The 27,438-nt window shown below is 37.1% G+C and overlaps 1 protein-coding gene and 1 non-coding gene across 2 annotated transcripts in view; both read left to right on the top strand.

Annotated features, from left to right (window-relative positions):
• RAB10 (RAB10, member RAS oncogene family) overlaps nt 1-27,438 on the top strand; it is an 83,023-nt gene that overhangs the window by 42,267 nt on the left and 13,318 nt on the right. Inside the window, exons 2-3 of the mRNA XM_007191273.3 lie at nt 8,640-8,700; nt 23,347-23,485. Coding sequence (XP_007191335.1) covers nt 8,640-8,700; nt 23,347-23,485 — 200 coding nt within the window. The remainder of the gene's footprint in view (nt 1-8,639; nt 8,701-23,346; nt 23,486-27,438) is intronic.
• On the top strand, nt 24,235-24,307 carry TRNAR-UCU (transfer RNA arginine (anticodon UCU)). The gene has a single exon. It is a non-coding gene; the product is annotated as a tRNA-Arg (tRNA).

The following is a 27,438-nucleotide window of genomic DNA, read 5'->3' as shown; positions in this document are numbered from 1 at the left end:
GGAGAAATAGACAATGTACAATTACATAGCTGGATGTTTCAACATTCCTCTTTAGTAATTGATTAAGTAGACATATATTAAAGAAATTGAGGGACTTACCTGGCGGTCCAATGGTTAAGACTCCGCGCTTTCACTGCAGGGGACACGGGTTTGATCTCTGGTCCAGGAACTAAGATCCCGCATACTGTGCGGTGCGGCCAAAAATTTTTTTAAAAATTAAAATAGTAAAGAAATAAAAAGAAACTGAATCTTAGTTTAAAATTCTCTGAAAGAAACCTCAAGGCCCAGATGGCTTCACTGGTGCATTTTATCTAATGTTTAAGGGAGAAAATACCAATCTTAAACTACCTCAGTAAATATAGGAGGAGGGCACACTTCCAAATCATTTATGGGACCAGCTTTATCTTGGATACTAAAACCATATAAAGATAAGACCTATTCCTAATGATCATTGACATGTCTTTCATGAACATGTATATAAGAACTCTTATCTAACTTGCAAATCAATTCCAGGAACTTATAAAACGAATAATATGTCACAACCAAGTGGGATTTATTTCAGGAATCCAATGTTGACTTCACATTCAAAATCAATTTTAATTATCCACCTTAATGGAATAAAGAAGAAAAATCATGAACATCTTTAATACGTATAGAAAACCCTTTGACAAAATGCAACCTCATTTTGCATCATGATACCTCAGCAAACTAGGAATAGGACATTTCCTCAACCAACTAAATGATGTACAGTTAACACGATACTTTAATGGTGAAACTTTCAGTCTAAGCTTTCTCTCTTGAGGATCAAGTACAAAACAACGATGTATTAGAGGTCCTAGCTAGTACAATAAGGCAAGGGAAAGAAGCAAGTCATAGAGGTTGAGAAGGAAGATGATATGGAAGTGCCTTTATACAGACTACCTGATTAAATACATTGAAATTCTAAGCCACCATCACCCCCCCCCGAAAAAAAATGAGCAACTGTAATTAATAAGTGAATGTAGCAAGGTTGCAGGATACAAGGTCAATACAAAAATAAATTGTATTCTATATTTAGCAAAAAAAAAAAACAGTTGGAAAATGAAACTTAAAATTATCATTTACGGTATTATCCACAAAATGAAGTAGGGATAAATTTAACAAAATATGTGCAAGACCTAGGCACCGAAAACTACAAAATACTGTTGAGAGAACTTAAAGACCCAAATAAACAGAGAGCTCTACCATGTTCATGGATCAGAAGACTCGTTATCACTGTACCCAAACTCCTACTTATCTTTCCTGAACATGCCAAGCATATTTCTACCTCAGACCCTGTGCACTTATTGTTTCCTCTGCCTGAAACACTCTCCTCACGTATTTTATTTTTTTGTCTCCTCTCCCTGGAATGTTAATCCCCTCAACAAAGGATTTTGTCTGCTTCATTCAGTGTCAAGTATATAGTAAGTGTGGTTTATTCTGCTGTAACACACATTACTATAATGTGAAATAGCTTGCAGACAATACATATATAGACATATATGTTACATTGCACTAGAAATGCTTGTGTTATCCCTTTATTACATCTTAGGATGTAGTTGGAAAAGTTGAATTTAGCCTTGGTTTTGTCAGTAACTTCTCAGTTCCCAGGAACTTAACCCTGTCTCATGCATTTCAGAAATTAAAATCAGTGTAGTTAATGGCATGCAGCAAAAGAAAAAAATAGATCATTTAATTGGACTTCATCAAAATTAAGAACTTTGATGCATCAAAGGTAATTAAGAAAGTGAAGACAGCCTATAGAATGGAGGAGATATTTGCAAACCATATTTCTGATATGACTCTGTTTTCCAGAAGATATAAAGAACTCTTACAACTCAACAACAAAAAGATAACTTGATTTAAAAATGGGCAGAGGACTTGAATAGACATTTCTCCAGAGAAGGTATACAAATGGCCAGCAAGCACATGAACTGATGTTTAGTATCAGTAGTCATTAGGGAAATGCAAATCAAAACTACAGTGAGGCACCACTTCATATGCACCCCCTAGAATGACTTAACAAAAAGGAAAATATTAAGCATTGGCTAGGATGTAGAAAAATTGAACGAACCCTCATACATTGCTAGTGGAAATGTAAATGGTGCAGCTGCTGTGGAAAACAGTGGTTCCTCAAAAAGTTAAACAAAATTACCATATGACCCAGCAATTCCACTCCTTGTATATACCCCAAAGAATTAAAAACAGGTACTCATATAAACACATATACATGCATATTCATAGCAACACTTTACCAAGGCCAAAAGGCGAAAACAGCCGAAATGTCCGTCAACAGATGAGTGGATAAGCAGATGAGGGTGTATATACATATGATGGAATATTATTCAGTCATAAAATGGAATGAGGTACTGACCAATACATGCTACAATGTGGATGGACCTTGAAAACATTATGCTAAGTGAAAGAAGCCAGACACAAAAGGTCACATGTTATATGCTTTCATTTATATGAAATATCCAAAATCGGTAAATCTATAGAGACAGAATGCAGACTGGTGGTTTCCAGGGGAGTGGTGGGAGGGGATAATGGAAAGCCACTGCTTAATGGGTATGGAGTTTCCTTTTGAGATGATGAAAATGTTTTGGAACTGGATAGAGGTGCTGGTTGTACAATATTGCGAATATACTGAATTGTTCACTTTAAAATGGTAAATTTTATGTTATGTGAATTTTACCTCAGTAGAAAATAGGTTAAGAGCATGCATGGTCTGCAATCAAACAGACATGGAATTGAGTCCTGGTTTTTGCCACCTATTAATTCTGTGACCTTAAGTAAATTACTGTATATTTTGTCTTCTATAAAATAGGCATATTAGGGGAATTCCCTGGCGATCCAGTGGTTAGGCCTTGGCACTCTCATTGCCAGGGCCTGGGTGTGATCCTTGATCTAAGATCCTGCAAGCTGTGTGGCACGGCCAAAGTAAAATAAAATAAAAAATAAAATAAAATAGGCATATTAGTACTTTCTCAGAGGATTTTTGTTAATATTAAATGAGATAGTATATGTGAAATGCTTACAATATTTAATTATCCAGTGAATATTAGTGTTAATTGATTTTTCTTTTGCTGCTGCTATTGGTTTTTATTTCACTTTTCATTTGTAGAATAGAAATAATAGTATGGACTAGGATTGTTCTGATGACTTAATGAGTTATCTATGCAAAGGGCTTAAAACAGTGCCTGGCACATTGTAAATTCTCAAAGTGTTTACTAAGCTATTACTATTAAATGAAAGGATCTTTAGAGGGAACTTTTTTGCATTCTCCATTTTCACATCCATATGGAGATGTCCATTATGGAAAATGGCCTTTTCAAAATTTGTGCTGTTAATGACAGAGCTAGGACTAGACTTGGTCTTTTAACTTTCAGACTAAGCTACATTCAAAGGATTGTAGGTATGCGGTTCCTATTTCCTCTCCTGGTGTGGTGAAAACACTTGATTTTCACTGTTAAAAACCACAGATATTGATCATTTAGCTATAAGTTGTTAAACTTTGGTTGTCTGGAGTTTATTATATAGGTTGTTTCTGCCTGCGTTAATTACTATTGATGTGTCATCAGAAGCCAAGCTTTGGAGAACTGATATTTATAGTGACTAGAAGTTGCAGTTACTTTTCTTGCCACTGGATGGTGCAACATCATTAAGGCAAATGTTTTGCCTGATATTGTTTCTCACTTTCCTGAGCAACTGAAAATTGATAAATGAGTTAGACTGGTAAATTGAAATACTCGTTTGAACTGGGTCCCAGGAATCTGTAAAAAGTGAGGATTTCCTCTAGTATGTTTTTACGTAAGCAAAAGCTGGAAAAGAATCGCTGGTTGGATCAAACCCTATGATTTTGCTCTAGTCTGTGGTAATTTAACAAATGATAGTGTTGCAGGAGAATCTGATTCTTCCTGGCATAATCGTAAAGGGTGATAGGTTTTCCTAGCTTCTCTTGGCAACTGAGTTATTGATTTTGCCCTAATCTTTAAATTGTATCAAAAACTTTTCTGCTCTATCTTAAATATAGGTTTTTTCAACCTATGTTTGAGGGTGTGGAAAGTACATGCTGGAGTGACTAAGGTATTTACTTGGGAAAAGTGCACAGTTGTAAAAGTTGTTTCTGAGAGTGACTGTAGAAAGAAGGTTGGAAGGAATGAGACTGTAGCGGTGGCTTGGGGCCATGCTAGAAGTTCGGTGATCAAGTCGGAGTGTTTGCGTAGTGGAGAGAACATTTGTAAACATACCTCCTCCTCTATTAACCTGATTTTTGTTTCTATTAATGTAATAGCTACAGAGTTTTAGAAGTTAGTACTTTAAGGCCTATGACAACAGCAGCAGCAACAATAAATCCTTGCCCCATGCTCACTTGTGTGTTACCTTTCCCAAACATTTTTTGGCCTTTACTTCTGATATTCAACCCCATATTCCCTAGTCATATGTTTTTAACTTTTAAAAAGACTAATTTGAGAAATTTTGTCTTGTTGTTATGGAAGATGAGAATTGGAATACTCTAATACCATGAGGCATTCTTGGTGCCTCTCCCTTCATCTTCTCAAATAGTTATAACACGTTTTGTTAACTGCTAAACCAAGTAGTGTACTATAATTGCATTTCCTTTCTTGGACAGCTTTCTGTTTTTACTGAGTTTACAGTCCCTTCATTGTTACATATGCTTAGATTTCAAGGCACTATTCATACTTTATCCCAAACTCTACAACAGAATTGCCAGACCCTCTGAACTCTTCTTTTCATTTAAATTCCATTAATACCATTTCATCCCCTCCCTCTCTTAGGAGGCATACCTCTTGGCACTTTCTCTGCATTTTAGCATTTTATTCTGTCCTGTTGTTTTCTGTCCTCATTCTCTCCTGAACTGGTTGCTTCTCTAGGCCAGTTTGAACTGCCCTTTACATCACTCTTTTTTTGGGGGGTGGAGAGGTGTGCTGCATGGCTTGCGGGATCTTAGTTTCCCGACCAGGGATTGAACCCAGGCTACGGCAGTGAAAGCACCGAGTCCTAACCACTGGACCACCAGGGAATTCCCTATGTCACTCTCTTTGCTGGATTCTTTTTCTTCCTATTCTTGGTAAAGCAATCTCTCCTAGTAGCTGTCTTAGAAAAGATACACAAGAGCTAAATATTTTGAGATCTTTCATCTTTAGAAATGCCTTTTTTTTACTCTTATTTGATTTTTGCTGGATATAGGTTGAGAATGCTTTTTTCTTAATTTATTTTTGGCTGCGTTGGGTCTTCGCTGCTGTGTGCGGGCTTTCTCTAGTTTCAGTGATCGGGGGCTACTCTTTGTTGCAGTTCACGGGCTTCTTATTGCAGTGGCTTCTCTCGTTGCGGAGCACTGGCTCTAGGCATGTGGGCTCAGTAGTTGTGGCGCACGGGCTTAGTTGCTCCATGGCATGTGGGATCTTCCCGGACCAGGGCTCGAACTCATGTCCCCTGCGTTGGCAGGCAGATTCTTTTTTTTTTTTTAAACGACAAATACTGTTTTTTGTTTGTTTGTTTAATTTTATTTATTTATTTATTTATTTATTTATGACTGTGTTGGGTCTTCGTTTCTGTGCGAGGGCTTTCTCCAGTTGCGGCAAGCGGGGGCCACTCTTAATCGCCGTGCGCGGGCCTCTCACCATCGCGGCCTCTCTTGCTGCGGAGCACAGGCTCCAGACACGCAGGCTCAGTAATTGTGGCTCACGGGCCTAGTTGCTCCGCGGCATGTGGGATCTTCCCAGACCAGGGCTCGAACCCGTGTCCCCGGCATTGGCAGGCAGACTCAACCACTGCACCACCAGGGAAGCCCCAGCAGGCAGATTCTGAACCACTGTGCCACCAGGGAAGCCCAAGAATACTTTTTATTTACCTTTTTGTATTCTGGATTCTAGTGTTGCCGCTGAGTAGTTCAGAGTTGTTATTCTTGATTGTTTAACATGGCCTGGTTTCTCTGCAAGCTTTTATAATATTATCTTTATTCCTGAAATGTATCTTTAGCCCTGAAATTTCATGATGATATAATTTGGTATAGATCTTATTTTATTCATTATGCTAGGCACTAGGTGAGTCTTTCAGTCTAAAATAGAGTCCTTTGATTCTGTTAAGTTTTCTTGCATAATTTTTAGATTACTATTTTCTGTGTGTCGTTTTCTCTGTTCTTTTTTGAACTTCTATGAGTTAGATATCAGATCTCCTGGTATGATCTTCTGACTTATATCTCACATATATTCCATTCTTTGTCATTTTGTTGTATTTTTTGAGAGATCTTAATTTTCCTTTACAGCCTTTCTGTTGAGTATATTATTTCTGCCTTTTTAATTTCCAGGAGTTTTCTAGTTCAGATTACTGTTTCTTCCCCCCACCCCCCACCCCATCTTGTTCTGAGAATATAAAAAGAGCTATATCTTTTCCTCTGTATTGCCCTTGTTTCCTCCAGGTTTCCTTTTTTGTTTGTTTTTGCTTGTTTATTTTGATATCTCATTGGAACTTTGTCCTTCATGCTTTTGCCTGAAGCTCTAAAAAGCTGACTGGAAGCTAAGTAGGCAAGTGTGGAACTTATCAAGTGGTGAGTTTCGCCCTAAAGGTGAAGTATCTTTGTCTTTTCTCAGGGACCCTTTTATTTTCTCTAGAAAATGTCATTTATCTGTTTATTCAACAGTGATTCCTTGAATGCCTGCTTATATGTTAGGCATAGCTCTAGGTGCTGGGAATTTAATAGAATTGAACAGATAAAAATCCCTACCCTTGTTGGATCTTATACTTGGCAAAGGGAGGCAGAAAAAGAAAAGGAATAAGTAAATATATACAGTATATTTAAGGAATGTTAAAGATTAAAAAGTAAGGAATAGGGTTAAGGGAGTATTAACAGATAATGGACATGGGGTAAGGGGCATGAGGAAAAGTTGCAGCTTAGGATATGTTAGCTAGGGGAAGGAGCTCTGATGGAGAAGAAAGTATTCCAGGATGGGAGAACAGTATATGCAGAGGCCTTGAGGTGGGAATCTGCCTGACCTGTGTGTGGGACAACTTGGGGAAGCCAGTACTGTTAGCTAGATCAGAGTAAGATGATATAGAAAATGCTGGGACTTCCCTGGTTGTCCAGTGGGTAAGACTCCGCGCTCCCAATGCAGGGAGCCCAGGTTTGATCCCTGGTCGGGGAACTAGATCCTGCATGCATGCCACCTGCCACAACTGAGGAGCCCACATGCTGCAACTAAAGATCTCGCATGCCGCAGTGAAGGCCCAATGCAGCCAAAATTTAAAAAATAAATAAATAAGTAAATATTTTTTTTTAAAAGATGATATAGAAAATGCTGAGGTCAGAGTGAACAGAGGGAGGTGGACAGAATGTATAAGACCTTATGAACTATTTTAGGGACTTTTGCTTTTAGTCTTTGTGAAAGATGAGATTTAGAGATAGCCAGTAAGCAGTTGGGTATCTTAAGTTTGGAGTTCAGGGGAGCAGTCTGGGCTATGATATAAAATTTGAGAGCTGCCAGTGTGTACATGGAATTTAAGGCCATAAAATCAGGGAAAAGAAGTTCACTCCAATTTTTAGAAAAGTTAGATGAGGAGAAACCAATAATGAAAATTGACGAGTAGCCAGAGAGGTAGGAACACTAGCAGAGTTTTTGTGCAGAAAAGAATGAAGAACTGCTTCAACTGCTGCTAATTATTTTGAGGATAGACAACATGAGATGGAGAGGGAAACTCATGGAGTCTAGGATGAGGTTTCTGTCTTGAACAATTAGGTAGGTGGCTTAAAACAGTCTAAATTCTTGGAAGTTTTCCAGTGTTACCTGGTTTCTATCACAAAGGGTTTGGAGCTTTCAGACTGTCCTAATTTCACTTCTATTCAGGAAAGTTTTCTGAAATAGTATTGGCTGTCAGGTTTGTCATTAAGATTAATTAACAAATTCTATGCCTAACTGGGATTGTTCAGTTCTGTTCAGAGTTGTTCTTGACAACCAGGTCATTTTAGGATGATTTTCTCAGTAATTCCTAGAGAAACAAAAATATGGGCTGTAGACATAGTCTGAGGTTTGTAAGTGTCAGACAGATGGCCCTCTTTTTTTCTTTTAATTGGGTATGGGAAACAAACTGAAAGGGCCAAGTTGAAGATTTTAGTTAGTTAAAGAGCAGACAGATCCTGGGGAACCTATAATACTTTTGCTTCATGTACTGTGACACACTGTGTTACTAGATGCATAAACATCTAGTACTTTTACACTTTCTGATTCATTGACCTGTTCATCATTATGAAATGACCCTCTTTATCCCTGGTAGTATTCTTTTCTGCAAGCTAGTGAAGGCTATGTTTTTTGCTAATAGGAAACATCTTTTTATTCTTTTGCATTGAAATATTAGATATTAAAAAAAATTTTTTTTTTAATTTCCTAATTGTAAAATCTCTCTGTATATAACGATTTCTTCTACTGTCTTGGATCTTATATCACACAGGTTTACAATTGGACACTTTTGCTCAGAATTGCATACATAGTAAATTTCCAGAACCAAATAAAAAATTTTGAAAGTGTGTTTTTACACCAATTAATTTTAGTATAGCCATGTTCAGAGCCATAGATACAATTTACCTTTTTTTTTCTATGTTGTAGGAATAGACTTTAAGATCAAAACAGTTGAATTACAAGGAAAGAAGATCAAGCTACAGATATGGTAAGTAATGCTAATTTATTCACTTTATGTAGTAGAATGTTAAGTTCCTGAAGGTTAGGCAGTGAAATCCTTCCTTGTCAACTGTTTAAATTCTAGGAAACTTCCCATTCTAAGCCAGTAGTCAGGTGACCTTCTTTCAGTGATGTAAAAAAAAATTGTTGCCATGGACTTCGGAGTCTGTGAGATCTGGCTTGAGTGTTTTACCTTTTCTACTTACAGTATGAACTTGGGTAAGTTACGTACCACCGTGAGGCCCTTATATCTTCATATGTAAGATGGAGATAATATCACCTATCTCAGAAGGTTGTTATAAGGATTACATGAAATAATCTAGGTAGTGCCTTTAGCACAATACTTTGCTCAGAAACACTATATAAAAATTAATATAATCTTTTTGTTGTTTGGAGAGTCTTAAGCTAAAAATATATTTAATGTGTTTATAACTTTTTATAGGCGTTATTATTTTCATTAGTTTGTATAGGATTTGCCCCATAGAAGCACAATAAAGTTCTTTAGGTTTGTATTCAGGTATGAATCATAGACTTTAAAATTATAATAGCATTTTTCAGTGAATATTAGGTGATCACAATTACCCTGTGAGAGATATATTACTCCTTTTTTTTTTCTTTTCCTAAACAGCCTTATTGAGGTATAACTGGCATACAATAAACTACATATATTTAAAGTGTACAGATTGGTAAGCTTTGACATATATATAAATCTGTGAAACCATCACCACAGTCAAGATAATGAACATATTCATCACCTCAGAAGTTTCCTTAAGCCTCTTTGTAATCTTGCCTTCCTATCCCCAGTCCTCAGGCAGCCACTTTTCTGCTTTCTGTCACTATAGACCTGTTTCCATTTTCTAGTACTATATACAAATGCAGTCATATAATGTGTTATTTTTCTTTGTCTTTTTTGAGGGGAGGGGTCTGGCTTCTTTACTCAGCATAGTTATTTTGAAAACTATCAATGATTTTATGTGTATCAATAAGTTCATTACTTTTTTTTTTTAAGTGTTTATTTATTTATTTAAAGAAATTCACGTTCTTTTATTTATTTATTTATGACTGTGTTGAGTCTTCGTTTCTGTGCGAGGGCTTTCTCCAGTTGCGGCGAGTGGGGACCACTCTTCATCGCGGTGCGCGGGCCTCTCACTGTCGCGGCCTCTCTTGTTGCGGAGCACAGGCTCCAGACGCGCAGGCTCAGTAATTGTGGCTCACGGGCCCAGTTGCTCCGTGGCATGTGGGATCTTCCCAGACCGGGGCTCGAACCCGTTTTCCCCTGCATTGGCAGGCAGATTCTCAACCACTGCGCCACCAGGGAAGCCCCCTAAAGTGTTTATTAATGAAAGCGTTTTGTGTTCTGAGTCCTTGGTAAGAAATAGTCATTGTTTTCAAACATATTTTAGCAACTAAGGAATGCTCTTTTTTTTTTTTTTAACTTTGGGTTTATTTATTTATTTATTTATGGGTGTGTTGGGTCTTCGTTTCTGTGCGAGGGCTTTCTCTAGTTGCGGCAAGCGGGGGCCACTCTTCATCGCGGTGCGCGGGCCTCTCACTGTCGCGGCCTCTCTTGTTGCGGAGCACAGGCTCCAGACGCGCAGGCTCAGTAATTGTGGCTCATGGGCCCAGTTGCTCCGCGGCACGTGGGATCTTCCCAGACCAGGGCTCGAACCCGTGTCCCCTGCATTGGCAGGCAGATTCTCAACCACTGCGCCACCAGGGAAGCCCGGTTCATTACTTTTTATTGCTAAGTAGTGTTCCATTGTTAAGATAAATCACAACCTGTTTATTCACCATAAAGCTGCTACAGATCTTTGTATAGGCAAATGCTTTCTTTTCTCTTGGGTTATTCCTATTTTATAGATAATGAAATGGAGGCATTTTGAAATAATTTAACCAAGGTCATACAGCATGTAAATAGCAGAGCTGGGATGCATTACATGCTCAGAATGTAGGGTTGAGAGTGACATTCTTAATTGCTATACTTCCTCCTATAAATAGTAGTTTGTCGATTGATTTTGCTGCTCTTTCCAGTAACTATCATTTTTCTTTCTTCATTGCCAGTCAACAGTTGTGTTAAATATGAATTCATGTTAATCTTTGGTTTTACTGTAATAGGACCTATCATAGAGTGGTTATGAGGATTAAGTGATACATGTAAAGCACTTAGAGCAGTCTCCAGTGCATAATTAATGTTCAAGAAATCGTAGATATTATTATTTGGGGATCTCCCATGATGAGGCTAGAACCCTAAGAATGGTAACATTTTTGAGCAGAGGAACAAGTTAGCAAAGGAAATTGCAAAGCCATAGTTGGAGAGTTAGAAAGGAGAATTAGGAGAGAACAATGTCCCAGAATCCAAAAGACAGTTTCAGAAAGTTAGGTATAATTAGAAATCGGGTATGTCTAACCAGAATGTCTTCGTTACCTGACCATGTAATTAGAAGTGCAATCTTTATAACATCTTTAAAATTTAATACAAATTTAAATAAAACCTAGACATTTTAAAGCATTTCCTAAATTTAATGATTCTCTTTGAAGCACAACCCACTTGATGATCATTGATTTTTTTCTTTTCTTTAACTGGGAAATAACCCGGCAAATGAAAAATGCCTCATATTCTATTTCATTATAATTAAAGTGATCTCAAGGGAAAGGATGTCAATTACTTATTCTGAATTTCAACCAGCCCCTCACGTGTTATTCCGACCTTGTCCCTATATATCATTTGTGTTTCAAGCCCCCTCCTAGGCCTTGCCAGACTGATTGGCTCTCTTAACTGTATCCCCTCTGTATAGGGGATACAATTATTATTTAAGCCAATAATTCTCAAACTTTTTTGACAGTAGGTAAGATACATTTTACATTGTGACTCTGTGACTCAGTATACATGTACATGTATATGTGAGTGTGTATATAACAGAAATAGGAGCATACAAAACAATATTTTGTAAGATATATTTTTCTTTATACAATATATAAAACCTTTGCCCTACTGAATATGTCCTGTTCCTCCTCCTCCACTCTGTCCTCCACAGACTCTCCCTTCTGTTTCTTGACCTGTGGCTTTAAACATTTTTCCCTCCTCTTACCATTTTAGTTTCTGTAGCTTTTAGAAGTAAAGAGTAACACGTAACTAACACTTGTTTTTAAAAAGAGAGCCTTCCTCAGAAGGTGCTCTTTTGAAATAATAAGTCCTCCAGTGTAGCCTTCAAGATTAATCTAGAAAAGATTTCTAGTGTACCTATAAAATCAAGTATAGCACAGAAATGGCAACATTTATAATTTAGAGTTGTTTATAACACTTTAGAAGGAAAGTTTGATGTAGTTTAGGTTTTCATGTATACAATTGACTGCTTTTAATTTTTTTTTTAATTAATATTTATTTTTGGCTACATTGGGTCTTCGTCACTGCACGCTGGCTTTCTCTAGTTGTGGTGAGCGGGGGCTGCTCTTCGTTCTGGTGTGCGGGCTTCTTACTGCGGTGGCTTCTCTTGTTGCAGAGCACAGGCTCTAGGCACGCAGGCTCAGTAGCTGTGGCTCGCGGGCTCTAGAGCGCAGGTTCAGTAGTTGTGGCGCACGGGCTTAGTTGCTCCGTGGCCTGTGGGATCTTCCCAGACCAGGGCTCGAACCCGCGTTCCCCGCACTGGCAGGCGGATTCTTAACCACTGCGCCACCAGGGAAGCCCTGCTTTTAATTTTAAATATCCATTTTCTTATAAAGATTAGGAATGAGTGACTGGTTAAAATTTGTGATTAATAGTTTTCAAGAGGTTAGCATTATGCCAGCTGATTTTGTTTTCTTTGCTTGAGTTGATAGGCATGTTAATATTCCAGGGAGAAAAAAAGTCATGTAGCTCCAGGTTAAGAGATCTGCTGGGATATGCTGCAGTGATTCAAGAAAGCTTTTAGGATGAAAAACCCCATTACTCTTAACTTATGATGATACCAAAATCAAAATGCTGTTCTCAACTTTAGTGCTTTGCTTCCAGTTGTTACTAAAAGAAAGCACAGTGATTTTTCTCTCTCTTTAGTTTGAATGAATATATTCAGGTTCTTGTTTCAGCATGAAAAGTTGTTCTGTGATTGAATATTAGTTTTGGAAACTTTCTTTAATCTGTGCTAAAACTTTGTCTTATTTTTCTTACTTGAATAGTCTTCACTCATTTCTTTCTAGGAATCTTTTAGTTTAACTGTTGCATAAGGGTCTCACCTGTCCAAGGCACATATGTGTGGGCCTGAAATTAGCTTGTTTGGCTGACAGAGAAGCAGCTAGCTATGGTTTTTAAAATCCCAGATCTCTAGAAAGTTTCTACCAAAGTATCTTTTGCTATCTACATTTTCCATAGAGTAGTGGGTCCTGCCAGGAAAACAGTCATAGTGAGTTACTTTAAGTCTGCCTTTTCTTTCTGTTTTTTTCTTTTCTGTTATTTTTGTTTGGGGGGGGGGTCAGAAATGTTTGCCACTGTCAATATCTGTATCTTGTACCAGCAGCAGATTTTAACATCAGCACCGTTACCAGAAACCAGTTAGTATCATATTGTAGAGAAATTAACCATTTACCTACATAAAGTGCCAGATAGACGGGAGCCATCTTTGAGTTTTCCCATTCCCTTAACCCCAACATCCAATTTAGCAAGTCTTATTGATTCTATCTCTAAAATATGTCTAGAATCCAAATACAATCTGATGTCTCCGTTGTTACCCCCTAGTTCAAGCCACCATTACCTCTTCTTTGGACCACTGCAGTAGGCTTTTAATATTCTAACAGGTCCTTACCTCCCCTTTTGCCTTCTTCCAGTACTTTTCCCAGGTAACAGCCTTAGTAACCTTTTTCAAATATAAATACGATCATGGTTGTCATTCCTTCCCCTATTTATAACCATTTTGACTTTCCATTGCATTTCGAATGAAAGCCGAAATTCCAAATCCAAACTCCTTTCCACAGTTTACAGAGTGGTCCCCTGCCCGCTGTTCTGACCTCCTTTTGTGCTCCCTGTATATATAGTCTCTACCCACAGCTCATCTCCTTTCAATTCCATGAACATGGCAAGCTCTTTTCCAGTTTAGGACCTTTGTACATACCCTGTAGATGCCCCTTAACCCACCCAAGTGTAGCTAGACTAAGCATTCTGAAGTACCTCTCCATTCCAGAGGCTTCCCATTTCAACAGAAATAACTTAGAAAACTCCAGGTTCTGGTTACTGCCCCTTCTGACCTCATCTCTTACCAGCTTAGCTCCAGCCAATGTGGTCATTTTTTCCTCTCTTGAACATGCCAAGCATATTCCCATCTGTGGGCCCTTGTTATTCACCTGTTCCTTCTGCTTGGAATGCTTTTTATCAGATCTTTGTGTTGCTGCCTTCTCTCATTCAATCTCAGTTCATTGTTAGCCTCTGAGAGAGGCCCTGCATGATGACAAGCTAAAGCCACCCCAGTCCTTTAGGCACTATCATGTTTATCTTAGTTTATGTTTGTCATAGTATTTTTTTTAGTATCTAAATTTACCATATTTAAAAAATGTGTTCATTGTTGTTCCCCCCACTAGAATGTCAGCTTTTTGAGGGTGGGGATGCCATCTGTCTGATTTGTGGTTATGTAACCACCCCCTGCAACAGACCCTGGCAGATTCAGATGCTGAATAAAATATTTGTTGACTGAATGACTTTGTTTGATTGGTTTCTGTTCATACTTCACTTCTCACTTACCTTAAACATCACCTCTATAGAGAGGACCTCCTTGATCCTACTATCTAGATTATTTCCTCCCTCCCCTTTACATCATTCTTCATCACTCCACCCTGTTTACCTTGTTAACATTTATCACAATTTGGAATTACATATTTATTTACTTGTTTGTTCCTGTCCCCACTGTAATGTAAGCTCTGCAAGGGTAGGTATCAGGCTTTTGACTTTTGACCCATTTTGGGCAATGAAGATGAGCATAACTTAAACTCACGGTATTTTAGGTGTAGAGAAGTTGCATATCTGTGAGGAAATCCAGGCCTTGTTAAAATAAAACTCAATGTGAGAAATTTAACATCCTAATTTATAAAGTAAATAACTTCATTATGTTACCAAAAGCACAAAGTTACGAAATCTGGGGTCTCTGCCTTGCCGAGCAGCTTGATGTTGTCTCTGGCCTGTTCTAGTGCTGTCAGTGTCTAGACTAAAAATAACTGTCATAATAGCAGCCAGAGCACACGGCTTCTTTGACCCTGTGTGTGGGACTAACAATTAAGGAACTAAGCTCTTTTAGTTCCTAGGAATATATCACTCCTTTCATTATATGTCAGTGGGAAAAAATAGGATTTTACAACATTCTCTTAGCTGTGCATCTATCATTTTATGTAAGGAAAATTCTATTGCCATTGACTCATAATTTCAGAAATCTGATTATACTATATAGGCTGAGAAGAAAAAATTTTTAATAGGAGAGGAAAACCAAGTGGTTTTGAAAACAGGCTCAAAAACCTGTAATATGGGACATAAAAAGATAATGTGAATATATACAGTGTTTAATTGCTCTTCAGATAATAAACACCTGCTTTTGCTGATTGGCGTCAACCTGCTGTCTTTAGACCTGAGTGTATGTGTTTTAGGTTTTATGCAAACCTAAAAATAATTTGACCATGAATTAGCAGCTGTGGCTATTTTTAGCCCTGGGCAGAGGGTCACCAATTAGCCTAGAGGTAGTGAGGCAGGGACTCCCTTTCTGGTTTGAAATAAATTGTTGATTGCATTAACAATTGGTAGGGATTGGTATTAGGAGGATCCAGGAAAAGGATAATTTTAAAAGACTTAGCAAGGAGAGCATATAAAAAGAAGGAAGAGGGGGTGTAAGAAGTTTTGGGAGATGGAGGAGACAAAAATCAAAGAACAGATGAAGTAGTATGCCATCAATCAAAACAAAAACTCTGATTTTGTTTTGAAATCATGATTACTTTTTCAGAAGGGCCATTAATATTTCAATATCTTTTATATCAGTATTTCATAACTAAGCAGCATAATAATATAAAAAATAAAATTTCCTCTCCAGGTGCCATTGATTTAGATTTAGCTAAGTAGTTTCTTTGCAGTGTGTTTTTTCTTGGTGGAGAATTTAGTCATAGATTTGACACTGAAGTGTGTATATAATTTGCTAATTGTGTAGTGTGAATGAATGGGGATGTGAGCCATATAAATACCTGGGTGTAACAGTGTTCCAAGAATGTTAGACAGTGTTGGGGGTGGTATTCATAGCAGAATGCTGTGGAAGATTTTTTCCCTAAATTGTTATTACTTATGATAAAAATTGAAATGCAAGTTTTCTATCCCTCCTACATTATAGCTGTTAGACACTACTGGAAGCCCGGTCCTGTATGTTCTTTGTCTTGGATAAGTACATTTTTAGCCTGGATTTTAGGTAGGAAACTTTAACCACTCTCTAATGGGATAGAATTATTAGTTAATTTATACTTCTTTTTGCAATTTACAAAAGAACTAAACTATTTCTACTGTGATAGGACAAATTTTTATTGTTTTTTCATGAAAACATTTATAATTACATCTGTTTTAAGGCAACTTGTAACTAAATAGATTAATAAAAGATAAAATAAGAATTTGGAATTGAGAAAAATGGAAAATGTAAATATACTGTCTCTAAAGGACAATTCATTTGCTATGCTTAATTTGTAAAATTTACCTATAAACTTCTTGGCGTCCAACACAAAAAGGGCAGGGAGGGAGGGCTACCAACAAAAAAAGTAAGTTATTCTTTTCAGAAATAACGTAAAAAAGCAGGAAAGAACAGGTCATAACTAATACAAAATAAGTTTTCATAAAGCTATTTGTAATGATTCTAATTTGTTAACATAATATTGAGATAATGGAGATAAAATTGTGGTCTAAGAAGGTATATAAATACATAAATACAAATGCATACATGTGCGTGTGTTTGTGTGTGTGGCCTCTTAGTAGTCTAACCTAATTTAAGGATGCAACATAGAAGAATTGATACTAAGTCTGTTAGATGGTTTTTCTTAAATGTCATTTTTTTGGATAGGTATTACATTACCTCCTAACTCTGCTTTTGCACACACACCCATTTTTAACACAGTAGACAGAACAATTTTTTTTTAAACCCAGATTAAGTTATTTCTTTTCGTAAAACCCTCCAGTAGACTTCCCATCTCACTCAGAGGAAAAGCTGCGATGCTTGCCGAGGCCTATAAGATCCTACACGATCTGCACTGCCGCCCCACCACCTCTCTGATCTCCTACTAGTCTGGCTTCACTCCTTCCATTCCAGTCACATTGATCTCCTTTCTATTCCTCAACCATGCCTCAGGACCTTTGCACTTGTTCTTTCCCCTTCTTGGAATACCATTGCTCCCACGTATTTGTATGGCTCACTTTCTTATTCCCTTCACTTCCTCTGCCCTGTTTAAAATTTCACTTGCTTGCACCATCCCCAGCATCAGCTCCTAGTCTCTTTACTTTTTGTCTTCTTGGCACTTTTCACCCTCTGAAGAAGTGTAATTCCAGAAATTAGTATGACAGAGCTGAGATTCTCTTAAGAAAATTGAAAAGTCCAGCCAAATCTTTAACTTGGCTAAATAAAAAAACATACTACTTTTTTACAGAAATAGGCTTCAGGTTAGGATAGGCCAAGGTTTTCCTTGTGAAGCAATTTTGATTATAGCTTAAACACACACAACTATTAACTTGAGAGAGCTCTGAATACCATAGACATAGAGCATCTCTATAGAGATGGTTTTGACTTAGGACATTTTAAAAGCACAATTAAATTTTGGGTCACATATAATGATATTATTACATGTTTGCCTATTTTTATACTATAGATTCTTTGGGGTTATCTATAATAAATACAAATTAACTGTAAAATTTTACTTTAGTTATCCCTACTACTTTGTAAAAAAAAACCCCAAAGATCCAGGGAGGTTAAATACCTTCAAGGTCACTCAGCTGGAAGGATTGGAACCTGACAATAAAGTTGGATCTGACTCCAGACCCATGTTCTGTGTGTGTTCTTGCATAATGCCTAGCACATGGTAGACCCGCAGTATATATTTGAATTGATGGATAAATGGATAGGTGTCAGATATATGAACATGTAATGCACACTGTGATTAAATGTAAGGAATTAATGTATTGGTAGTTCTTTTTTTTTTTTTAAATATAATTTCTTTTTTTTAAAACTTTGGGTTTATTTATTTATTTATTTATGGCTGTGTTGGGTCTTCGTTTCTGTGCGAGGGCTTTCTCTAGTTGCAGCAAGCGGGGGCCACTCTTCATCACGGTGCGCGGGCCTCTCTTGTTGCGGAGCACAGGCTCCAGATGCGCAGGCTCAGTAGTTGTGGCACACGGGCTTAGTTGCTCCGCGGCATGTGGGATCTTCCCAGACCAGGGCTCGAACCCGTGTCCCCTGCATTGGCAGGCAGATTCTCAACCACTGCGCCACCAGGGAAGCCCTGGTAGTTCTTTTATATTCCTTGCTACTTATATTTTTAGACATATAAGCACTATTTTTAAAAATGTACGTTTTTAAGGGTCACGTAACTAAATTGGAATGCCTTGATTCTAAAATATAATAAAGGACTGCTAGGTAAGATTCTGAAATACTGACTCATTAACAAACATTTGAGTGTTTATTCACCATGTAGATACTGTGGATTCTGCAGTGAACAAGACAGACAAATCTCTGATGGAACCTACATTTTAGAGGACATGGGAGACAGTAAATAAATCTGTAATAAGTGCTTTGTAGAGAAGTAAAGCAAGGAGATGGAATGGAGAGAGACTGGATGACTATTTAAATTGGATGGGCAGAGAAGGCTTCTGATAAGGTGATGGTTAAAATGCAAAGATGAGGTGCCAACCATGTACAGGACTGTGGGCACAGCTAGTACAGAAGCTCTCTGGTGAGACCAAGATTGTGAATTTGGAGACATGAAAAAAATGTGGTTCTAGCTGTCAGGGAAAAGAGTGCCTCAAAATTTGGGGGGGCTGGTGAAAAGTACAAATCCTGTAATACTTTGTAAACTTCAGGGTAAGGATTTTAGGATTGGCTCTGGTTATAATGAATTGCCATTGGAATTTTTAGTTTGTTTTTTTAAGCCTAGTCATGTTTTCCGTTTGTTTACTTGTTTTGTAATGGCTTTATTGAGACATAATTCACATACCTTATAATTCACCCACTTAAAGTGTACAATTAAATAGTTTTTTAGTATATTTGCAATGTATATTTACCATGATCACAATTTTAGAACATTTTTATACTTCTGGAAAGAAACCCGTACCCTTTAGCAGCCTCTTTCCATCCTGCCCAAACCCGTCATCCAGGGTAACCACTAACCTACTTTCTGTCTCTGTACAGATTTTCCTATTCTGGATATTTCATAGAAGTGGAATTATATTACAATATGTGATCTTTTGTGTCTGATTTCTTTCACTGAACATAATGTTATCAGGGTTCACCCATGTTGTAGCATTTATCAGTACTTTGTTCCTTTTTATGGCTGAATAATATTCCATTGTGTGGATATACTACATTTTATTTACCCATTCATTAGTTAGTGAACATTTAGGTTGTTTCTACTTTTTGACTGTTATGAATAATGTTGTTATGAACATTCTTTTATAAGTTTTTGGGTGGGCATATGTTTTCATTTTTCTTAGTAATATACCTAGGAGTGGAATTGCTGGATCATTTGGTAGCTGTATGTTTAACATTTTGAGGAACTGCCAGACTGTTTTCCAAAGTGGTTGCATCATTTTGCATTCCCACCAACGTTAGAGGGTTCCAATTTATCTACATGCTCACCAACGTGTGTTATTGTCTGGTTTTTTGATTATACCCATCTAGTGCCTGTGAAGGGGTTTTAATTTGCAACTTCCTAATGATGTTGAATATCCTTTCATGTGCTTATTGGGCATTTGTGTATCTTTGGATAAAAATCATTTATCCTTTATTGAGTTGTAAGAGTTCTTTATATATTCTGCATGTACAAGTTCCTTATCAATATATGTATGATCTACAAATATTTTCTTCCATTTTGCAGGTTTTCTTTCCACTTTCTTGATGGTGTCCATTGAAGCACAAAACTTTTTAATTTTGATGAAGTCCAGTTTATTATTTTTTTCCATTGCTTGTGATTTTGGTACAGCATGTTTAAGAAACAGTTGCCAAATCTAAAATCATGAAGCTGTTCTCTTATGTTTTCTTGTAAGAGTATCATAGTTTTAGCTCTTAACATTTAGGTCTTAGATCTGTTTTGCATTAATTTTTATATACGGTATGAGGTGGGGTCCAACCTCATTTTTTTGCATAAAGATAACCAGTTGTTTCAGCTCCATTTTTTCCCCATTGAAGCTTTTGGAAATTTTAAGCAGCAAAATGATATGATCACACATATATTTAAAGATCACTCTGCTATTGTGTAGAGAATGTCAGCTCCTACTTCTCTAAATGTTAGAATGCCAACAAAAGATACTGAGAGTTGAGCAGAAACATGGTTTCTGAAAAGTCATGAGAATAAAATGTTTCAAGAGAAGGTGGTCAACTGTGTAGAATCCTACTGAATGATTACTGTATATGTAAGGGAACTAAATACTGGATTTGGCCATCAGACTTTTTGAACAAGAACAGTCTTGGTAGAATAGTAGTAATAGCAGTTGGATTAGAATTGGTTGAGGAATGAATTTGGAGAGACAGAAACTAGAGATAACTCTTTAAAGAAGATTGCCAGGAAGATTTTTTTTTGTCAGTGTAGACAAGCTTGTCCTAAAATGTGTATGAAAAGGCTAGAATAGCTAAAACAACTCTGACAGAAAAAGAAGTGAGAGGAATCAGTCTACCTGATTTTAAGAATTTATTTAGCTAAAGTAATCAAGACAGTACAGTATTGGGGGAGGCACAGATAGATACACAGATCATTGTAACAGAATAAAAAACCCAGAAATAGATTGAACCATGGCCTACTGGTTTTTGCCAAAGGTGAAAAGCAATTCAATGAAGAAAGGATATTTCCTTAACGTTTTCAACAAATGGTGCTAGAGCAGTTGGGCATCCATGAGTAAAAAGGTGAACCCTCTACTCAAAATTCACACATTGTACCAAAATTAATTCAAACTGTGTCATCAGTTTAAATGTAAAATGTAAAAACCATGAGACTTTGAGAAGAAAACATAGGAGAAAATCTTTGGGACCTAAGATTAGGTGAAGAGTAGATATAACACTAAACCACAATCCATAGAAGATTTTAAAAATCAATAAATTGGATTTCAACAAAATTAAAAATATTTGCTCTACAAAAGACCCTGTCAAAAGAATGAAAAAACTAGTTACAGACTTGGAGAAAATATTCCCAAACCACATAACCTGACAGAGGACTTATATGTAAAAAGAACTCTCGACACTCAATAGTTTAAAAAAAAAGGGGGCGGGGGGGAACCATCCAATTAGAAAATAGGCAAAAGAGGGAATTCCCTGGCGGTCCACTGGTTAGGACTCTGTGCTTCCACTGCAGGGGACACAGGTTTGATCCCTGGTTGGGGAACTAGGATCCTGCATGCTGCACTGTGCAGCTAAAAAAAAAAAAGAAAGAAAATAGGCAAAAGAGACAAATAGACATTTCACCAGAGAGGATATATGGATTGCAGATAACTGCATGAAAAAGTGTATAACATCATTAGCCATAGAGAAATACAAACTAAAATGATGATGAGATATCACTGCATGCCCTATTAGTACAACTAAAATAAAATATAGTGAGAACACCAAATGCTGATGAGGATGCAAAGAAACTGGGTCTCTCATACATTGCTAGTGGGAATGTATTAAAGTAGTATAGCCACTCTAGAAAAGTCTGGCAGTTTCTTATAAAGTTAAACATATACTTACCATCTGACTCAGCAATAACATTCCTGGGTGTTCATCCCAGAGAAATGAAAACTTATGTACACACAGAAACTTGTACACAAATGTTCATAGCAACTTTATTTGTAATAGCCAAAAACTAAAAACAACCCAAATATCTTTACACGGGTGAGTGATTAAACAAACTGTGATGAGTCCATTCAGTGGAATACTACCCAGCAATAAAATGAAACGGACTAGTATTACATGCAACAACTTGGGTAGATCTCAAGGGCATTATGCTGGAAAAAGTGAAAACAACCGTTTCAAAAGGTTGCATTATGCATGATTCCATTTATATAACATTCTGGAAATGGCAAAAGTAGAGAAATGGAAAACAGACTATTAGCCAGGGTGTAGGGACTATAGGAGGTAGAGGAGTGAGTGATACAACAGTTTTCTGCCTTCTTTGTGGCAGTGACTACACAAATCTATACATGTGATAAAATTGCAGAGAACAGTACTCTAATAATGTCTGTAGATTGTACCAGTGTCAATTTCTTTTTGTACTATGATGTAAGATGTTACCATTGGGAAAAACTGGGTAAAGGGTACACAGGACCTCTTTGTACTGTTTTCGAAATTTCCTGTGAGGGTATAGTTATTTTAAAACAAAAGTTTTAAAAAGAAGTTTCCTGGGAAGGGGAACAGAGAAATGCAGTGTTAGTTGGAGGGATGTGGGGTTGAGAGTGGGGTTTTTGGTTTGTTTGAATTTTGCTTTTTTTAGAAAAGATAGGTGAGGGACTTCCCTGGTGGCGCAGTGGTTAAGAATCCGCCTGCCAATGCAGGGGACTCGAGTTTGAGCTCTGGTCCGGGAAGATCCCGCATGCTGCGGAGCAACTGGGCCCGTGTGCCACAATTACTGAGCCTGTGTTCTAGAGCCCGCGAGCCACAACTACTGAGCCCGCGTGCCACAGCTGCTGAAGCCCACACGCCTAGAGCCCGTGCTCTACAAGAGAAGCCACTGCAATGAGAAGCCCCCACACCACAACAAAGCGTAGCCCCCGCTCGCCACAACTAGAGAAAGCCCGCGTGCAGCAACAAAGACCCAGCACAGCCAAAAATAAATAAATTTTTTTTAAAAAAAGGGGGAGACTTAAATATGTACATATGCTAATTATAATGATCCATAAAAAGACATTGGTGATGCAAATGAGGGAAAAATTACAGGAGCAAAATATCTTAAATCTTTGGCTTGAAAGCATTGAAAAATACTACAATTTACGTATTTCTGTCCTGTTATTTATAAATGAGGTTATCTTTACAAATTTTTGTAAATGATTCTAAAGATAAATGTGGCTATACTATGGTGTAGTCCTTTAATGTTCTAAAAATTCCACAAGCTTTTGTATTACATTATGGAACTAGATCACTAAATAAATGGAATTCCAAGAGTTTTTATCACACTTGCTGGTATTCGTCTTTAAATAACTTTAAAAAGAATTTTATGTCACTTTGTACTGTTTTCCCTTTCAGATTTTCATCCAGTATTGGTAGGTTGTTAATTTCCTTAGACTAAAAAGTATTTGCACATATATATGTTTATGAATAACTGTAATTGTTTACTATTTAAGAATTAAATGATTGGTGGTTCTATTTTGTTTTGTGTCATATAGTGGATTTTAATCTCTATTTTACCAAACTGTTCTACTGTTTTGCCCTTTATCTAGAACTTAGTAATATCAAAATGCTCAGTGCAAATTATTGGCTGTTTATTTCAGGGATACGGCAGGCCAGGAGCGATTTCACACCATCACAACCTCCTACTACAGAGGAGCAATGGGTATCATGCTAGTATATGACATCACAAATGGTAAAAGTTTTGAAAACATCAGCAAATGGCTTAGAAACATAGATGAGGTAAGACCTAGAAATTGTGTAAACCCTACATAAACACACATTTGTGTGCTTGGTTAAGAAGAATAAATATTCCAGTTGATCTTACAGTGTTTGCTATCATTACTATTGAATATTTCTACTTGTTTATAGGGTAATGTTATTTTTTGCTTACCTTTTTCTTAAAATTTTGGGCAGATCTGTTTTGAACCCCATCCAAGGCAATTACCAGATTACCCAGAAACTCTATACAGCCATCTTGTAAGAAGGCCCCAAATAGAAGCTACCAGTGGTTTTACACACCTGTCTAAATGAATTCTTTTTTGGGGAATTTTTATTGAATGAATTAATTACATTTTCAATAGTAATTTTAAAAACGTATTTTTGGGAATTCCCTGGCGGTCCATGGGTTAGGACTTGGCACTTTCACTGCTGTGGCCCAGGTTCAATCCCTTGTCAGGGAACTAAGATCCCACAAGCCGTGTGGCATGCCAAAAATAAATAATAAATAAATAAAAACGTATTTTTAACTTATGGAAATACCATATCACTTCTAGACATTTTGAAAGATACAGAGTACTAATACAGTAAAATGCTAACCAAGAAAATAGTGCCATATCATTGCACGTGAAGATGTCAGTTTTTATAAGGTAGTGTGTCAAAGCATGTCTGTTTCTGTGCTGCAGCATAGGTAGCTTCTTGTTGGAATTATTTTTCATGTCTTATTGCTACCTTCTATGCTTTGAATTTCATTAAGACTAACTCTTGGGAATTCCCTGGCGGTCCAGTGGTTAGGACTCTGCACTTCTATTGCAAGGGGCCCAGGTTTGATCCCTGGTCGGGGAACTAAGATCCCGCAAGCTGTGTGGCACGGCCAAAAATAAAAAAACCTCTTTAAAGCAACTTTTGGCTGGAAACACAAAGACCAAGTCTTAAGCCAGTAGTAGACCCAAGATAATAATATCTTCAATGGTAGCAATCCTAAGGGCTTATTACTAACTTTTCCGTTGCTACAAGAAGTCTGTTAGTATTTAATAATCTGTTAATGACACAGATTTTGAAACCAAAAACAAAGCCTCCATTTTAAAATTTCCTTAGCCTTTATTTTATTGTTCGGCCAAGTAGCATGTGTAATAAGAGCAATTTATATAGAGAGACTATGCAATGTTCCAGCAGCAACCGATTTTCCAATTCTGTGATATCAACTGGATGTCCTACAATTCAATCCTGTTCTGACACTAACTACTCAATCTTAGTGTCAGACTCCACAGGTTTAAGGACTCAGTCCCACAAGACTGCTCTTCCTTCAAATGCAAGTCCTGGGTCCCCCAGGCTACCTGCACTTCTGTGTGACTTGGCTACAAATTTGGAGGTTCCCATGACCCATTTTGGGGTTCAGTAATTTGCTAAAATGACTCACGGAACTCAGGAAAGAGCTATACTTACAATTGTATTATAAAGGACACAACTCTGGAACTGCTAAATGGAAGAGATGCATAGACAGTGTATGGGGGTTGGAGAATGCAGAGCTTCTAGGCTGTCTCTGGACATGTAGCCCTCTTGGCACCTTGATGTGTTCACCAACCAAGAAGATACCCTAACTTCATTGTTTCCAAGTTTTAATGGGGGCCTCGTTACATAGTCATGATAATTAAATCATTGACCTCTGGTGATTGACCCTAATCTCTAGCCCCCTTCACCTCATGGCGGGTGGGGGTTAAAAGTCTCAACCCTCAGTGTTTGGTTCCTCTGGTGACCAGCCTCCATTGTGAAACTCTGTAGAGGCCCTGGCGAGAGTCCTTTATTAGCATAAATTTAGGTAAACAGAAAGAGGCTTGTTATGAATAACAAAAGACACTCCTATCACTCAGGAAATTAGGAGCACTGTGCCAGGAATAGAAACAAAGACCAAAAATATGTTTTTTATTATACCACAGGCTCATACATTTAACTTGGTAGGCTGGATGGCTTAAGTTTCCCAGCATGAGAACTAGCATACGTAAAACCCAGCCATTTAAAAAAAAATGTTTTTCTGATATATAAGAGATTGACTTTGTCTAATTTTTAATGTGTTGTAGAAATTTAAACTTTAACAGCTGAATTGATCCAGCAGCATTTAAGAAAAGATTATATATCATGGTCAAGAGAAATTTACCTAGGAATGCAACATATGAAATAATGTAATACACCATATTAATAAAAGACAAAAACCATATGATCCTGTCAACAGACACACACAAAAAAACCCATTTGACAAAATCTAAAAGACATATGTGAAAATCCCACAGACAACATCATCCTTTCCCCTACAATCAAGAACATGATTAGGATGCCTGCTCTGGCCACTACTGTTTAACATTGTACTAGAGGTTCTAGCCAGGGCATTTAGGCAAAGAAAAAAAAGAGCACCCAGATTGGAAAGTAAAACTACATTTGTAAATGGTGTGATCTTGTATATAGAAAATCCTAAGGAATCCACACACTTCCACCAGAAAATAAAACTATTAGAACTAATAAACAAGTTCAGTACGGTTGTAGGAAGCAAGATTAGTATACAAAAATCAGTTGTATTTATATACATTAGCAGCAAATAATCAAAAATTGAAATTAAGAATATAATTTTATTTATAATAACATCAAAAAGAAAAAAATAAGAAAAATTTAACCAAAGAAGCACAAGGCTTTGAAAACCATAAAATGTTGTTAAAAGAAACTAAAGAATATCTAAATAATTGGAAAGACATCCCATGTCCATGAATTGGAAGGTTCCATATTGTTAAAATGGCAGTACTACCCAAAGTGTTCTGCAGATTTAGTGAAATCCCTATCAAAATCCCAGCTGCTTCTTTTGGATAGGGGCGGGGGTTGACAGGCTGATTCTAAAATTCATATGGAAATTCAGGGTACCCAGAATAGCCAAAACAGTCTTGAAATAGGCAGTGACGTTTAAGCTGAGACCTGAAGAGATGAGTAGAAGGTATCCAGATAAGGATGGGGCTGGTGGAAATAATATGATGGATTAAAATTTAAGACAAACCAAGTCTCATAAATTACTTTTGGTGTCCAGAGAACATAATTGTGTTGCTGCAGGGATATTTCAGGGAAAGGTGCATTGGGCCAAAGATAGACAATTTGAGATATTTTCCCCATCCCATGGGTTGCTTTTTCATTCTGCTGATAGTGATCTTTGACACACAGAAGTTTTTAATTTTGATGAAGTACAATTCATCTGTTTTTTCTTTTTTGTTGCTTATGCTTTTGGTGTCATATCTGAGAAATCATTGCCAATTCCAAGGTCATAAAACTTTTTCCCTATGTTTTTTTCTAAGAGTTTAATAGATTCAGGTCTTCTATTTAGGTCTTTGATCCAATTTTGAGTATGGTGTTGTAAGTTAAAGATCCAGCTTCATTCTTTTGCATGTTGATATCTGGTATTCCCAACACCATTTGTTGAGAAGACTGTCCTTTCCCCCATTGGATGGTCTTGGCACTCCTGTTGAAAATCATTTGATGGTGTACACAAGAGTTTATTTCGGGTATCTCTATTCTGTTCTTCTTGTCTATGTCTGTCCTTATGCCAAGAGCACACTGTTTTGATTACTGTAGCTTTGTAGTAAGTTTTGAAATCAGGAAGTAAGTGTGAATCTTCCAACTTTGTACTTCTTTTCAAGATTGTTTTGGCTATTCAGGGTCCCTTGATATTCCACATGAATTTTAGAGATGGATTTTCCTATTTGTGCAGAAGATGTCATTAGGATTTCAGTGGAGCAACATTTGTTTTTAACTGATTTTTGTGCACGGACTCCCCTAGCAATGTGACTTTGAGACTCTAAGGGCTCTATAGAATTTTAAACTAAGGTTTCTTATAGGGTAATACACATTATCTAAAATCATGATCCAGCTTGGATTTAGACTATGTGTAAGAAATTACAGTTACAGATCTTTTGCATATGTCCTCTCTTGTTGAGAATGTTTCT

Source organism: Balaenoptera acutorostrata, chromosome 12 (genome assembly GCF_949987535.1).
Source record: "Balaenoptera acutorostrata chromosome 12, mBalAcu1.1, whole genome shotgun sequence".
NCBI classification, from domain to species: Eukaryota; Metazoa; Chordata; class Mammalia; order Artiodactyla; family Balaenopteridae; genus Balaenoptera; species Balaenoptera acutorostrata.
This window is presented reverse-complemented; position numbering and strand designations above follow the sequence as displayed.